Source organism: Lissotriton helveticus, chromosome 12 (genome assembly GCF_964261635.1).
Source record: "Lissotriton helveticus chromosome 12, aLisHel1.1, whole genome shotgun sequence".
Lineage (NCBI taxonomy): Eukaryota > Metazoa > Chordata > Amphibia > Caudata > Salamandridae > Lissotriton > Lissotriton helveticus.
The window spans coordinates 702,629,113-702,645,721 of NC_136073.1; the positions used below are offsets into that span (position 1 = coordinate 702,629,113).

At 45.2% G+C, this 16,609-nt stretch overlaps 1 protein-coding gene across 2 annotated transcripts in view; it reads right to left on the minus strand.

Annotated features, from left to right (window-relative positions):
* The window catches only part of PEAR1 (platelet endothelial aggregation receptor 1), a 376,148-nt gene that overhangs the window by 70,810 nt on the left and 288,729 nt on the right, over nucleotides 1-16,609 (minus strand). For both annotated transcript variants that reach the window (XM_078671558.1, XM_078671559.1), the window contains exons 10-11: nucleotides 2,943-3,117; nucleotides 632-752 (exon numbers count right to left, since the gene is read on the minus strand). In XM_078671558.1, coding sequence (XP_078527684.1) covers nucleotides 632-752; nucleotides 2,943-3,117 — 296 coding nt within the window. The remainder of the gene's footprint in view (nucleotides 1-631; nucleotides 753-2,942; nucleotides 3,118-16,609) is intronic.

Consider the following 16,609-nt stretch of genomic DNA (forward strand, 5'->3'; position numbering starts at 1 on the left):
TGAAGGAAAGGTGAATGATGAATGAATAGATGGATGAAGTGAAATTTAAGTCATTGTTACTCACTATTAGAACATTGGAATATTGGGAGCTCCATTGCAGACAATGGAGTGCTCCATGCTTCTACGGGCCGGTAAAGGTCCGCAGAGCAACATTCAATGTTTTACAAAGGTGTCTCGGACCTCAAGGGGATTTAAATCCCCTCGAGCTTCGAGAAGAATTTGTCTTATTTGTTAGAACATTCTGCCCTCTAGTGGCAGAATGTTCTAATAGCCTTATAGCCCTTCGTATCAGGGCTATACCAGCTAATAAAGTCCCGTCCCTCGGGCCTTTAACACGGGAGCGGGCCTTTAATAGCCGGTATAGCCCGCTATGGCGGCTATAAGGTTATATTAGAAACTTGCTAACCTCTATCCTTTGTATATATTCCATAATCTGAAATTAAATCCAAGCCCTGCAGCTCTCTCCTCCGGCGCTGCTAAGTAGTTGGAGTAGTGTAAATTAGGAGTATTTTGTGGGTTATCTCTGTAGGATGTCGCCGCATACTTCCACACATTGCGAGCCATGTATCAGTAAAATCCCTCCTACTCCTCTTTTATCCCAGAAACCTTCCTACAGCAGGTCCCACTGTACCTTCTTTGCAGATGCAGGTCCCATCAAAATGGGAGCAGGCCAGGAAGTTCTTGCAGGGGCACTGCATGGAGCAGTTGAGCCCATAGGATCCGGATGGGCAGTAACTGGAGCAGTGGTCGCCCTGCAAGAAAAACATGTGGTGTTTATACCAAAGACCTTGAAAGTAGAAGAGAATGAACATGGATAGCAACTCACTCTATGATGTCTTTTTAACCACTTCATTTTGCTTCAGATTATAAATATTGCTACAGCTATACTCAATGGCGCTTGTGTTATGAATCCTACAAGGCCTGGCTTATCTGGCCACTCCCTCTGTGTAGATGGAGCACGGTGAGGCCTACACACTCTGTTGTGTTTTAAGCAGATCTGTCCACCGCACCAGGGCAAGGACATGAAACTGTACAATGGCATTTCTAATTGGGGTTGGCGGAGGGCCTCTACCGTCATTCTATCAACAAAAGATATTAGAATGCTGTCACGGGTAGTGGGCGGAGCTTATTTTCATGCCGTATGGCTCCCAGTAAACGAGGTGCGCCAGTGGACAAACACCTGACGGTGCAGTGCATGGGCAGATTTTTTCACCGCCTGTACAGCGCACCACAGTGTAATGCAGGGGCGTAACCAACATCCTGCAGCCCCCGCGTTGTAGGGGGGGCAGTCTTCTATACACAAAAGGGTACCCACCCCTCATTTTCTAAGCTTGAGTGTATAGGTATTACCATGGGTCTCCTCACCATCTCTCGCAGGGGGGTGGGGGGCGGGCTAAGGTTCCTTTGCACCACTCGCGTAATGCTTGGCATTGGTTACCGACCAATCATAGCATTTGCTTCATTACCTAAGACAGGTAAAGATGCTACAATGTTCTTGGCGTTTCATCTCGAAAGCAATGATTAAGAAATGACTCTGCAAAATCACCACGCATTAAAAGTTTTCTGATTTCAATAACAGTTCACATATGCACAGTGCATGCTACAAAACAGTTCCTTTGTGCTGGTAACAATTGCAACTTTTAATCAGATCAATACCTCTTATTTAATCACCCCAAGTAGCATGATCTGCTAATTCATCGCTGCTATTACCCTTTCTCAAAGTGACAAGTAGAAAGTCATAGGTCAACAAAACGTTGACTCGGCATGCGCCATGAACTGATCATGACCACAGAAAGGGAAACACAGATGCCATTAAAATGACACCTTTGAAGACATCAAATGACGTCCCCAATCAAAATAATTCCTTTGATCATTGAGTCACTTCTTAGATTACCAGTGTTTTGGCCACATGTGACACACATGAAAGGTAAACATCAGGTGTGCCCTTTTAAGGAAGATATATACGATGCAACTGTCCAAATACATTTACGAATATTACTTACCTCTCAAGTAGGCAATTCGTTTGAATATTTTATATTACCATTTTATATTGTTTTATATTAAGAATTGATTGATTAATACATTTTTACCAGACCCAGGGGAGGCGATTGGTGCAGGAGGTACCAAGGTCCAAGAAATGTAGGGGTGCACGTCTAGGGTTTGAATATTTTTTTGAAATTGTTATACTTCACAGATCCCTCAATCATATTAGAAGAAAAACAGTCTCACCTAGGGCTATGGTACCTGGGCAATTCCTCATTCGCCTCCCCTCACTTGGACACTTTTATGTGGACCTCAGTAGTGGTCCAACTAGTTTCTGGATGAGGTCTTGTTTTGTTTATTTATCTGTGAGTCAATTAATGGGCAATTCTAAGCAACAACGTGTAGCAACCCTCTTTTAGGCGTGGATATCAATGTGCTAACTGAATTTAATGCTATTTCTACTGTGACTTCCTGGATTCATATTCTATTTACACCCTCATGTTGTGTTCAAAGACTACTCAGCAAATAGGGAAGAGTCGACATCTCATCAATGTCTGTCCGGGGACGAAATAAGGGATTGCGTCAAAAGAAACTTGATGCTACCTGAAAATGGTTGAGACAATATCAAAGACCAAAACATAGTGAGATAAGGTAAGTTTAGGTCTACTATATAGGTAAGTGTAGGTCTACTAGTCTTAACTCCTCGTCCGAGTACTGTAAAGGTAAATACATCGTCAAGCTACATATATAGGTGGAATTAAGTAAAGTACACCTATACTTATCCATATAAATGTACTTTCAAGATTTTAGGACCTAAATATTTTCCCCACAAAATTCTGGGGTGTATATTGAGGTGCAATACTGCAATAAGCCAATCTAAGGAATTTAAAGCTCTAGTCCATGACTTGCAAGCAGTGTTTGGGACATGCACCCATCCCCCACCCAGGTGATTTACGTACCGTGTACCCCGCGGCGCAGTGGCAGAGCCCCGTCTCGCTGTCGCAGGTGCCCCCATTCAGACAAAGGCAGGGCTCCTGGCAGCCGGCACCAAAGTATCCCTGGGGGCAGGTCTCGTTGCAGTGAAGCCCGGCCCAGCCTGCCTTGCACGTGCACTCGCCGGACATTGGGTGGCAGCTGTGGAGAGGAGGAAAGCAGAAGGAGGAGAGACATAGGAGTGAGGTACAGAAAAATCATAATATGTCATTATTGAATAGTATGTTATGGGAAGCTGCATGTTACATTATGTACATATTAATGGCGGTCTGTTTATTATTCAATTGCATATATTGTTACATTGTTCAGATACTTTTTGTAGTTGTGCACGCCTTGTCCAAGCTACAATAAATAGCTTGGCCCCACTCTAATTTATGTTATGTACTGTTACACCTGGAGGACGCCTATATGCCGCTGACATACCTTCATCCCAAAACTACCACTGCATTGCTCAGGAGACTTAGAGTATGTGGTTTCTTTGCCAATTAAGTGACAAGCTTCAAACCTGACTACTCAGTGATGCTGGGTGTGGTATTGGGACATTCATTTTTCTCTCTCTTGGGCCAGTAAATTTATCTTTCATAGCCAATCTGCTTTTTCAAAAAATCATCTGGATGGATAACATTCATGTTAAATAAGTGACAAGTCTTGGCCTCTGATGCTTCTGAGGACAATAAGAACGAATACCACTTTTTAATAATAACATATCTTATGACATACTTCATAATGTGGATGTTGATTTTTTTTTTAAAGCTTTGGGTATTATTTTTGGGATTCTCAGAACCCAGGGGGAACTACACGACTCTGATCAGTCTCCTAGTGGAAGGGGTCAAAGATGGGGTGTTATTGACCGTAAATATCATATACACGTCTGTTTAATTGAAGGCGCCTAAAAATTGCTACCAGGAAGAGAGACGTTAATCCCATTTTTTAGTGGAAAGGCTGAAAGCCAAGCAGGACCAATGCAACTGCTGATACTTGCAAAGCCAATGAAAGGTACACCACTGAACTGTGTAGAATTTACTGAAATGAAACCTGTGGTCTCTGATTATTATTAGGATTGCTGTTTTTGTCATTACAGTACAGACACGCAAGGGTCGGTGGTATTGCCTTTATTATTCAACTTCTATCTGACTCTTTTGATCCAGCTTATTCCATCTGGCGGACTCCTGTACGCAGATAACACCCAGATCCTGGTGGTGGTAGATGGTGAGCCAGAGAAGAAAGCCGCTCATCTACAAAACTGCTTGGCCATGGTCAGTCGATGGTTGGAACACAATCATTTAAAGCTGGAAGGCAGAAAAATGGAAACCCTGGTTCCTTTTCGCCATTCTACTGTTTGGATCAGGCTGTCTGGCCTTCTTCTTTGGGTCAAAACCCAATCCCTGTTGATTGTGTAAATAATCTACAGATCACCTTCAACGGAGGCTTTAAAGAGGGTCATTCATATGCTTTCAGTTCAACGAAGGGTTCATATTGTAATTGCATTCATTTCTTCTAGCCTGGACTATTGTATTTTTCTGTTTTTGGGACCTCCAACCAAAATCATTAAAACGTTACAAATGGTTGAAAATGCAGCAGCCAGGCTCATATTAAACATCTGCAAATTCAATTCTATCTCAGGTGTATAAACTATAGTCCATTGGCTGCCTGTTCAGCAAGAATCGATTTCAAAGCATTGTGCATAGGGCAAAGAGACCTGTACATTGGAAACCCTAACCCTCTAACAAGCTGTCCTCTCTTTACTGGCTGGAACGCAATCTGATATCGAAACAGGCGCAGTTAGTAAATTCATCTATTTTTCACAAATCAGCGCTGGGAGGCAAATCTTTCTCAGTAGTTTCTGCAAAACTGTGGAACACCCCTCCTTCCCAAATTTAAACTGAAAGAACATTACTGAAATTTGGGAAGGTGATCAAGACCTAGCTTTTCATTGACTAGGATTGAGCATATTTGTGCATTTCCAGCTGTTAAATTGAGATCTAGTGTTGAGGTACTTTCAGGTGTTTGTTTGCGCTTTATCAAAACCTTAAATATAGATTTACAACTAAATATACATGATTAGTATTATTATTAGTGTTAATAATACTTATAATAATGCTTTATTGCCCCAAATCACTGGCAGTCAAAACTTCAGCACTACGTACCACACCAAAACAACGCTGAGTGCATGTGCAGTGTATGTATGTATGTATATGGAATTTCTATAGTGCGAACCTAGTCAAAAGGCAGCGGTGCATTGTCCATTTTTATAGACAAACCTACAGTCAGCGAGTTAGAGGAGTGGAAGTTGCGGATGGCTAATGCAATTTTGATGTAGTATTATTCAAAGAGGTGAGTCATAAATTGGAGTAACACTGGAGCAGTCCTGGTGTATATATGGGTGCTGTTCCATATCCTGGGTGCATAGACAGAAAAGGCCTGCTGAATTGTATTTTCTTTTTTTCCACTTTTTACTCTGCAGTCTGATGGTGTCCTGGCTCAGGTGTGCTGAGTACAATCAGAGATTGGGAGCTTGTCTGCAGGATAAGCGATAAGCAGGGGTGCTGGTCTTGTTAACTTTGTAAAGGATGTAGCTAGTTTTGAAGATGGCAGGGGGAGCCCATGGAGTTCCATCAGGATGGGAGTGAAGTGATTATATTTCTTCAGGCACTGGATAGAAATGTGTTGTAGTGGGTAGGATGCCCCTAAAGGGTGCCAGTGTGGAGTCTGGTAGGACGTGGAGTAGGGAATTATCACATCCAGATGCAAGAGCACGAGTCAGTTCTGAAGTTGCTTTCTAGGAGAAATGGTTTGACTTTCTTTAGAAGAGAGTGCCGGTACCCGACCATCTTTGTTTTATTTTGGCATTGTGTACTTTGAGGGTGAGGAAGATGGTTTTTTGTGATTCCAAGTGACCAGTCATTTGGCAAAGGCTGAGGTTTGAAGTCACAAAGGTTTCTGTAACTGAGCAAGGTTTGTACTGTATCTTGGGTCTTGTTCTTGACAAAAAACAAGAACTCTGTCTTGGTTGGGTTGAGCTTCAGATAGGTGCTGGACATCCAGGTCTGGATGATTGACGAACAGTGTTTCAGGTTTCGGATGTCTGAAGCAGAGGAGACTTTCAAGGAGAGTTGAGCATCATCGGCATATTGGTGAATCTTGATGCTGTTATCTATGAGGAAACCAGTGCATGCCTGACTGAAAGACACTGGGCTTGTGGGATGCTCTCCCGCCATCCTGCACTGGCCCGTCCCTGTTCATAAGTGACTGGGTGTATTAACCATTGAGCCTGAGCCAGAGAAGTTGTGTTGAGGCCTTGCTAAGCTCTCCCGAGAAGCAGGTGGCTCTTAAGGCATTTATTTGTTTTAGTATAGGTCTGCTAACTTATGATTACATTTCTCAACACCACCAGCTTCTATCTCCATTTACATAGATGTTAGGGTGAGAATATCAGGGGCACTGGGACATTGAACACAGTCCATCCTTTAGTTCAGTCTGTACTCACCTGCCTACCCCAAGATGCCCTGACTGCAGTGCTTTAATTGAGCCAGTGGTTTCCGGTGCTCACCACGGGCCCTTAATCATCAACACCGGCGCTTTTTATGAGCACCAGTTAAGGACACATTAATTTACGGGAAGATTAAGTGATTTGCCGAGAATCACAGAATGTTGAGCCGACACCGATACTCAAACCTGTTTCCCGAGCTCCTAAGTCTGCAGCTCTGGCCATTACACCACATCCTATCCCCACTTTCATGGTTAGCAATTGGTTCTGTTTTAGGCAGCACTAACAGGAGAAATGGGCTGGTGCAAGCTGCCTCCTGACGAGAGCCCCGGCACTTATTTATTTTTACAAATTAAGGACTGCCTGACTGTCAGCACATACTTCTGTGTCAGAGGTGTGATCCTGTTCAGATTAAGGTGGGCTGCAGTATCCCTGAGCATTTTTCCCAAGCTGAATTCAGGCAATTCTAGTTGGATAATTGCTCGTATCACTAACACAAAAACATAACAACGCGAATAGGCAATATCAATACCTATAGCTTATAACCGAAGTGCAAGACAAACTTTTTAGCTTTCTTGGCGTGTGTTCTGTATATTTGCTACAGGCATTGATCCACTACTCACACTCTTGCAGAGGTACCTCTGGTTGGGAAGCTGTAGCCACTGTAACTATCTGCAGCGCGAATTCTAACAAGGCTTGAAAGCCATATAGAAGGACTGTATAGAACTACAAATATTAATAAGTATAAAAAATATATATTTTTTTTAATTACAAGATAACCTGAAACACTCTATAAACTAAAATGTATTTTACTTATAAATGAATAGGAGCTATATAACAGAGAAGGGTTGATGGAGTTTACATATGTTTCATAACAAAGCGTAGACTGATCTATGATGTTCAAATAGTGAATGTTTGAACAATCACTGAACAACTGGGAGTCAGTAGATGAGCTTTATGGTTCCTTTGTTAGTTACACTGAAGAAGCTGAGCTTGTAAACATTGGAACGCAGAGATTGTTCTTGCTAAAGAAAAGGGAAAAGCCTGGTGGTTGTTTGTACTTCCTGAGGCGTTGGCTATCTATGGGCGGGGGGTGACGAGGGTTTGAAAATGCACTTATCACCCTGTAAAATCATCCTGATTAATGAGTCACATGTTAGTGACTTCCGCCATGGGAGCAAGCCTTTTACCCTTGGTCACAAAAACTATCCAGTGTTGCTGACTTCCTTCCTAAAGTTAACTCCCTCTTCGCTTGAACTCTATTAAATGACTGGTGATGAATGTATTATTCCTCGAGATTTCAGTCAGTCTGTTGGGAGGCACATGCTGTCAAATGCTGCAAATTGTGGAGGTTTTAGGAGGGCTCATGCCCTGCTTACTTACTGGTAATCTTCATTACTCCGAGAAATGCCCCTCCCCCCCCTGTCCCAGTCCTAAAGTCCCTCCCTGCCCACCACCAAAAAGAGGACCCAGATTTACTAACATTTTTGCACTGGGGTTGTGCAGAGGCAGCCGGAACAGGTAAGCACGGTGGGGCGGGGCAGGGCATGGCAGGGAGGAAGCCGACAGACGAAGGAATAGGTATTATTTATACCTGTTCTGTCATCCGTCGATTCCATCCCTCCCACCCCACCCCACCTACCTGTGCCGGCTGCCGCTGGGGTTGTGTCACTTTTTTCATGCAGCCTGATGCAAAATGTATGTAGGGATTTATTAAGCCACTCAAAGCCCAATTTGCATGGCTTTGCACGGAATAGTAAGAAAAGTTATGCAATGCCTTGTGTTTGGGAAGTGTTCAATGGATGGAACATGGGCATTCATGTGCATCTACCCATGGATTTTGATGCACAACTGGATCTTCAAAGTCTTTAAATCTGTATTTGAGCCAAAATGGTGCACTTTAGGGGGCTGGCATAACAGAGAGAAATACCTTCATTTATCCTGGTTATTTCTTCTTTCCACATGTGCCGCATTCTGCAGCACACCTATAAAGAGCAATACGCCTGCATGAATAGTTTTATGCAGGTTGGTATCCCTTCCTGCACATAAACTATTCTTACCACTACACAAGCATCCTTGAATCATGGCACAACCTAGCACTGGTGCTAGGCTGTCACAAGTGCCCCAGCGCAAAGAGGGAGCAGAAGTGCCCCTTATCTTTGTACATTTGGCATATTTGTGCTATGTCCCTTTCATGGAATGCAGCGCAGCAAGTTCCCTTTCTGCACAGTCTTGTGTGAGAAGTTTAGTAATACCAGACCCAGGCCCTACTCTCTCCCTGCACTGGCGGAGTTATGGCAGTCTAGCGCCAACGTAGACACCCCTGTGCTGCGGCGCAAGGGTGTCTGTGTTGTGGTCACAATATTTATATGCAGGAAGGAATGCCATACTGCACAAAAATATTTTTAGAGGCGTATTCCTCTCTGTATATGTGCTGCAGATGAAGACAAAAAAGCAGAAGTAATGAGGAGAAATAAGGATATCGGGTAAGTGCACCATTTTAGCACAAGCCCAGGTTTACAGGCATTAGTATATCTGCGTTTGCATCAAAATCCATGGGTGGATGCACAGGAACACCTACGCTCTCCTCAATAAAGACCTCCCTGACACGAGGTAACTCAAGGCGTTACTTTTGCTGAGTCACGCAAGTAAATTCAAAAGAAATGCGCATGTGGGCTACGCCACCCTGATGCGAAGTGCTAGTAATCTGGGCTACGCCACCCTGATGCAAAATGCTAGTAATCTGGGCTACGCCACCCTGATGCAAAGTGCTGGTAATCTGGGGTACGCTACCCTGATGCAAAGTGCTAGTAATCTGGGCTACGCCACCCTGATGCAAAGTGCTGGTAATCTGGGGTACGCTACCCTGATGCAAAGTGATAGTAATCTGGGCTACGCCACCCTGATGCAAAGTGTTAGCAATCTGGGCTACGCCACCCTGATGCAAAGTGCTAGTAATCTGGCTATGCCACCCTGATGCAAAATGCTAGTAATCTGGCTATGCCACCCTGATGCAAAGTGCTAGTAATCTGGGCTATGGCAACCTGATGCAAAGTGCTGGTAATCTGGGGTACGCCAACCTGATGCAAAGTGCTAGTAATCTGGGCTACGCCACCCTGATGCAAAGTGCTAGTAATCTGGGCTACTCCACCCTGATGCACAGATATAGTAATCTGGGCTACGCCACCCTGATGCAAAGTTCTAGTAATCTGGGCTACGCCACCCTGATTCAAAGTGCTAGCAAATTCCATTTTTACTCTTCAATACAACATAAAGTGTTATGATTGGCTCTGCTTTTTAGGTCTCGGCCAGCCTAGGCTGCGCTTGCGCAGTCTCGCTGGCGAGATTTTATGTTTTCTAGAGTAGGGAGGTAAACGAGCTAGCTCTTATCCATTGCCTGGCTTCCTAAACGGTGGCCAGCCATTGGAGAAGAGCTTTGTCCGTCACTTTAAGCCCCGTCCGTTTCGGATTGAGGGGCGTGTTTTTTGCTGTCCTTTCTATCCATGACGTCATCCGTCACTGAACAAAAAACACGCCCCCCAGTCCGAAAAGGACGGGGCTTAGTGCGCTTGTCTCCTATCCCAATGTCTGGTCCCAGCACACACACGTACCAGCGTAAACAAGGGGGCGTGGTCTACACTGCAGGCGTGGCAAATCAATGAAAACAAACACCTCTGACAAAAGTGTGTCTCATCGGTATGCCCATTTTCCCGCTTGCCTGTCAAAGGAGATTACCCAATCCAGCTATTCGAGCTGCCCTTCTTACATTTCCATTGGTTTAGGGACGGCGTGACGGAGTCCGGGCTCCGAGCCTCGGTCTTGCGCTTCTCGTGTTACTAAGGCAGGCCAGACAAGAGGGTTGGCTCGAGCTCTGCGATGGGCGGGTTGTTTGAAAGAAAGAGGGCGTGGTTAGCTCCCGAGGGTTGGGAGAAGGATCTGTCCCGGTGTGAGGCGCTCACAGATAAAGTATTTCGCATCGTCCGCAGTGGTTGCACGAGGCAGGGGGAGGTGAATTTGCACGGTGTGTGCCTGGTAGCAGCGTTCACGCGATCCATGCATGGCCTCCACGCGCTAGCACCTCGCGCCCTCTGTCCAATCCGCAGCGGCCATGGCTGGTGGTGCGCTCTCGCTCTGGCGGTTTGCCTTGAGGAATGACGGCGCTTGCGGGGTCGCCGAGGCCTCCTACGCCATGGCCAGCGGCAGCGAGGGATCTCCGTGCGGGGCGGGCGTGGCCGGAGCCCCCGCCTCCCCCTGCCCGCCACCCCACAGCCACCCCAGGCAGCTGCCGCAGCTTCTCCTCGGCGGACCCGGCCCCCTTCCCGTCCCAGGAGGGCAAGAACTTCATGTGGGCCCGGTACCACGAGATGAAGCGGCTGGTGCAAGGTGAGTCCCCCCCCACTTCCCGTGTGTCACTCTTTAGAGTGGAAGAGGGTCTACCCGGGTGGGGGAGGCGAGGGGCCCCCTCTCCTTGGGGGAGCACCAAGGTGAGCCTGGAGGGGCGGGGAGGGGGCTAGGCTTCCCCCTGCCCCGGGAGGAGGGTGGGGTTCAGGTACTATGTCCCCTCTGTTGGAAGGGGGGGCTTGAGATGCTGTGGGTGGTGCAGGTTGAGCCTTGTGACCCTCTGACATGCTGGGGTCGGAGTGCGGATGTTTGCAGCAGGTGGTCTCAGGGGGGGAGGGGTTCTTTTTTGGGGGGGTCACCTCTCTAACTGCGGAGAGGAGCAGGGGTGTGCCTAGTGGCGGGGGCCCCTCTGCCTGATAAACCATAATTTGTGTTTTGCTAATTTTACAACATTGTGTGATCCTGGGCAGATTATTTTATTTGCCTATGCCACACATCAGATATCTTCAAAACTGTGGATAAGCAAGCAAAATACCTCCCGTTTTGGCAGAACACTAAATGGCCTAGGCTTGTCTGTGCTTGAAGACACAGGGTTGGTTGCTTCGAAAAAGTACAACGACACGCCCCGGAAATAAAAGTATTTTGAAAGCAGTACTGTCTGAGGGTGTCAGGCAAGACATTAGGGCACTACGAGTTAGCTTTGCATCCGTCATTTAATGTATGTGCAGTTACATTTAGAAGGGAAACCATCTACTTAAAATATGCAGCAAAACTAGGCCTTTGTGCATGTTTAGAAAAGTAAACCTGTTATTGGTGAAATTGTTCTCGAGATTAATTTGCCATAATAAGTTTCATAATGTTATTGTATTTGGAAGGTGCACGATTATCCTAGGAAGATCTAATTACCAGTGCTAACAACAGTGAGGGGTGGTCAGATTGTTAAAATTGTACTTTGAAAGATCTGATCTGATTGTTGGAAATACCCCTGTGTGCCCCATACCCCCCCAACCCTCCCCCATGACCTTCTCGGAGCAGGTGAATTGCTTGCCAGATTACCCTTCTAGGAGAACAGCTGTGCCAGACAATTCCCTTGTCTTGCCTCTGTTCCCTGCTAGTGATCGTTTTTTCTTGCTTCTGTTCCCTGCTTGTGATAGTTTTTTCTTGCCTCTGTTCCCTGGGGCGTTACTGGGCAGAGATGGGTGTGTGGCTGACCTAGACTGAGGGAAGCAACGGGTGAGCTCTGAGAGTTGGTGGGGGCCTCGAATAACCCATTTGTAAATAAGGAGACTCCCCGGGGTGAGTGTGTGTGTGTGTGGCTTTGTGTGTGTGTGTGGCTTTGTGTGTGTGTGTGGCTTTTGAGGTTCTGAAAATCTGGATTCGTATAATTATTCTGGACTCGAGAATTAAAACTTTGTCGAAACCTGACGAATTTGGTATCAAAAGACCGAGAATGACGAGTACATCATGTACATATATTTTCAGCATATTCGAGTGACGATTTCACCTCGAAATCGTCATTTACATTCTGAACCCTTGGCTTCCATTTATGTGTTGCCCTCTACATAGGCCTTAATCCAGCTGAATTCGATTCCACAAGGACACATACTCCTTAATCGACTTTTCCATGACCAGTACAAGTTGGAACCATTGCCCCAGGCCGAACTCGTTAGGTCAGTTCCCTCCCAGTGGCCAAGCAAGAAAGCATCTAGGCTCAACAAACCATAAAACCATTTCAGCGCGCACACCTGCCATATCTCGCTCACATCTATCTCCACTCTTTTGCTTCACTTACTTTATGGTGGGGAGGTGCCCGTTTTTATTAGGGGTCCAGTGATATCTGATGAAATGTTGGGCCTTGCCAAATGATTTGTTGTAGGCAGCACGAAGTGAAATATGGACATGTCATCATGACTCTGCTTTCTCTTTGTACTAGAAGTATGTTAACGATTTACTTTACAACCAAGAATGTTTCGCCTAGAGCCTAAAATTGTGTATAAGAAGAGAAGCCTGACTTTGTAAAGGTGTGCAGTCTCCTGAGAATATACCCGTATTGTACTTCTAGGACACTTGTTACCTTGGTTGCAGCCAATAAACTAATCTTTGACTTCACCTAGAAGACTCTGAGTTTCTGTAGGTCTGGATCAGGAAGAACCCGAGGTCTCTGGGTGTTAATTCCCTGGCACCGCTGGGTTACCGGTTCTGTGCCGGTTCTTAAAAACCCAGTACCTCAGTTGGCGCCCAACGTGGGGCGATTCCAGTGGTACCAGTCAGCCAGAAGATCGTGAGGAGCTTCGTGTGGAAATTCCGGAGGACGGCCAACCACCTCATCGACCCCTGCATGTCGACGTGGTCCGAAGGTCTTTGCTGCGAGGTTCCCCGCTTCCCGACGGCTACAAGGACTGCTGCCCTGGCTATCGCCCTGATTTGGACCCTTGAAGTTTGGTAGAGCGAAACACTGAGATGAGTCTTCTGGTGACGTCATCGATATTTCAGTTAAGTATAAGTGGAGCGTCTCCCAGTCCTTAGTTGGACTTACTTTTGGGTATCTTTTGGATACAAAGTTTTGTATTGGTACTTGCAAGCACCAAAACCGAAGGACTCGTGTATTCACGAGAAATATCGTAATCGATAATCCTTTGAAGTTTGGAACTAGACTAGAGAGCGAAGATGCCTAGTCTTAGACTTGGGAATTTGTTTTGTTTTAGTGGTAATAATAGGGACTCCCGATTGGAGGACTCGTGTCCGGTTCCTCCAGTTGGAACTCCGACTTACGAGCTATATGTCAAACATGGGGTAGGCCCCATCACCTACAACGAAGTATGGATTAAATACACCAGGAAAGATGGTGTTCTAAAATGGCCCCAATATGGTAGCTTTGATTCTGAAATCTTAGACAACCTTGAAGTTAAACTCTTTAAAAAGAAAGCCCGGCCGGCGATGTTTGACTCTTTTCGCTTATGGCGTAAAGAAGCCAAACAAAAAGAAATTAAATTAGCTAAGAAAAATAAGAGAGAAGGGGGACTTTCAGTAATGCAAGCTGCTGTGCAGTTTAAAGATAATGAAGAAGAGCAGATGAATGAGCAGTTGCACAGGCAACGTAAAATGGCACTAGATAAGTGCTATCCAGTTTTGCCGTCTCTTCAGCAAGAGGCAGCAAAAGAGCGTGAAAAAGACCCATTAATGTCGCATTTACTAAATTCACCACCCCCTATGCGCAGAATGCCACAGCACCCCCGCAATCTTTAGTTGCGCAAACTACGCCTCCTGCTCCTCCACAGCACCCACCAGCTGTTCTTCAGCTGGCTCCTACTTCTTCGGTGCAGTCTCCTCCAGGCCCACCGACCACCTCTGTTTCACCTGTGTTTTCTACGATTTTGCCTACTGTACTTTTTACGTCTCCTAATGCTCCCTCTACGATTTTGCCTAGTGCCCCCTCTATTTCCCCTGATGCCTCTTCTGCTATCTCTGCCCCTGCCTTATCTCACCCCGTTTTTCCATCTGTTTGTCCTTCAGTTTCACCTTCCATTCGGCAGAAAATGGCCAGCACTGTTACTAACCTTCTTTTACCTCTTTTCGGGTAGCCTACTACGACCCCTAACATGGGAAGAAGACAGTTGCGAAGTCAACTACCTGATTATCAAGAGAGAGATTCACTGAATGGTTTAGCTCGGAAATGGGTCATGGACACTATAAAATATGATGTACAGTCTGTCATGGAAGTCTTCCATCAATGGGAAGCAGCGACACAGAGATATGTTTTCGAACAGATGTGTGTTTTCCTTTGCGAGGATTTAGAAGGCAATGATCAGGAATGCATCCCATGAGAAATGTGTCGTGTACGGTTTAGGTTTGGAGAGGGTATGATTGTAGGTCCAGATGTGGAAAAAGCAGTTGAAATGTTGTTATCATATCGAAGTAAGGGAAGCAGTTCTGGGTCACCATCTGAATCTAATACATCCAGTAGGAAAAAGGCGCGACAATACCCTATGAGAGAAGTTCCCCCACAATGGAGAGAGGGTGACAGGACTGCTGTCCCACCTATTCTGCCACACTTTCAGCGTGTATGGGTACATGTCCCATGGAAGCGAGCTGAAGTTTTAGCACTCAAACAAACATTACCAGATCCACGTAAAAATCCTGCAGGGTACTATAAAGAGTTGTCACAAACTGCTGGGTCATGTATAATGAATTTAGCCGATATCGATATGTTATTTGGGAATGTTGTTCCACAGCCTTTATGGGGTAAAATTCATCATATAGATCATGACCAGGAATTAGGTGACACATGGGCTAATATTACCGCTGCAGATGCTCGACAAGTTGGTGGTGCCAAGCCTGAGCCTCTGATAGCAGAACTCCCTGGTAAAATAGTAGATTACATGAAAACGATAATGCCTGCAATACGCGTAAATTGGGACAAGTTGTCTGCATGCAAGCAAAAGAAAGAAGAAACTGTTTCAGATTTCTTCACCAGATTTGAAGAAACATTCATTGACCACAGCGGTCAAGATATGACCACAGAAGGTGGTCAGAGATTGTTTGTCGATAAATTTGTGCACAATCTGCTTCCAGAATTCTGTAAAAAATTAAAAGATTCAGAAAGTTCTTGGGCAGTCTCATCTTCAGCCCAGATATTGGCTACTGCACAATATTACGAAAATAGAGACAAAGATGAGAAAGATAAAGTAGAAAAGAAAACTAGAGAACTAAAAACGAAGGTTTTGCTACAGCAAGCCTATCCGCCACGTTGTGGTGGTAATCAAAATAATAATGGTCAGAATCACTACCAAAATACTTTTCAGCAGCCTCAACAGTATCAGAGAAACTCGCAAAGATTCGAGTATACTCAACCCCGTGTATCTGTAGGTCCCAACCAGTGTTTATATTGCAAACAAGAGGGTCATTACAAGTATAATTGTCCTATTCTATTACAACGTGCAAATGGAGTTTCTGGTGTTAGAGGTCGTGGCAGTCAGCAAGCACCTAGAGGTAGAGGGCGTGGAAACGCCCCTCAGGACACACGTCCCCTTCCACCACAAAACTCTATGAACAGGTTTGATCAGCAAAATAACGTATCTGACAGGACAGCTCAATACTATGTTGATGATTATTACACAGAAAATGAGCAGTGGGAGAATAATGACTGCTAGGACATCCATAGACAAAGAGAGGGAGTTGTTTCAGTTCCAGTAGATCAGAGTGGACCTTACGTTGAGGTGATTACATCAGGTGTGTCAGAACCTTTTCTGTTGGATACTGGTGCTACAAAGAGTTCTATTATGCACTCCAAACTCCCTGGCGCACCTTTGTCTGGCAAAATGAACGTTTCTGTAGGTTTTTCTGGCGCCCCAGTTAGAAATCCGATTTCTGACCCTTTATCTCTTTCTGTTGGTCCTTGTGAATTCGAAGCACCCCTTATTCTGACAACAGGTTGTGGTGAAAATTTGCTAGGATTGGATTTGTTAAAAAGATTGTATGCGACTTTGTACTGTTCTCCTTCAGGAGTACAACTTACTTTAGGTAAGAAAGTGGTTTCTTCCATGTATTTGTCGAGAGATGCACTTCCAGCAGAATTGTCACTTCTCCCAGATATTCTTTGGGCTACTGGTCCAAATGATGAAGGTCTTTTAGAAATTCCACCATATGTTGTAACATTGAAGTCGAATGTCAAAATGCCACGAATTCCCCAATACAGAATATCTAATGAGGGTGAAAAAGCTTTACTAGCGATTCTTTACGAATTGATTGAAAAGTATGTGATTGAGGAAACACGAGGCAATATTTGCAATAGTCCTGTTCTGCCTG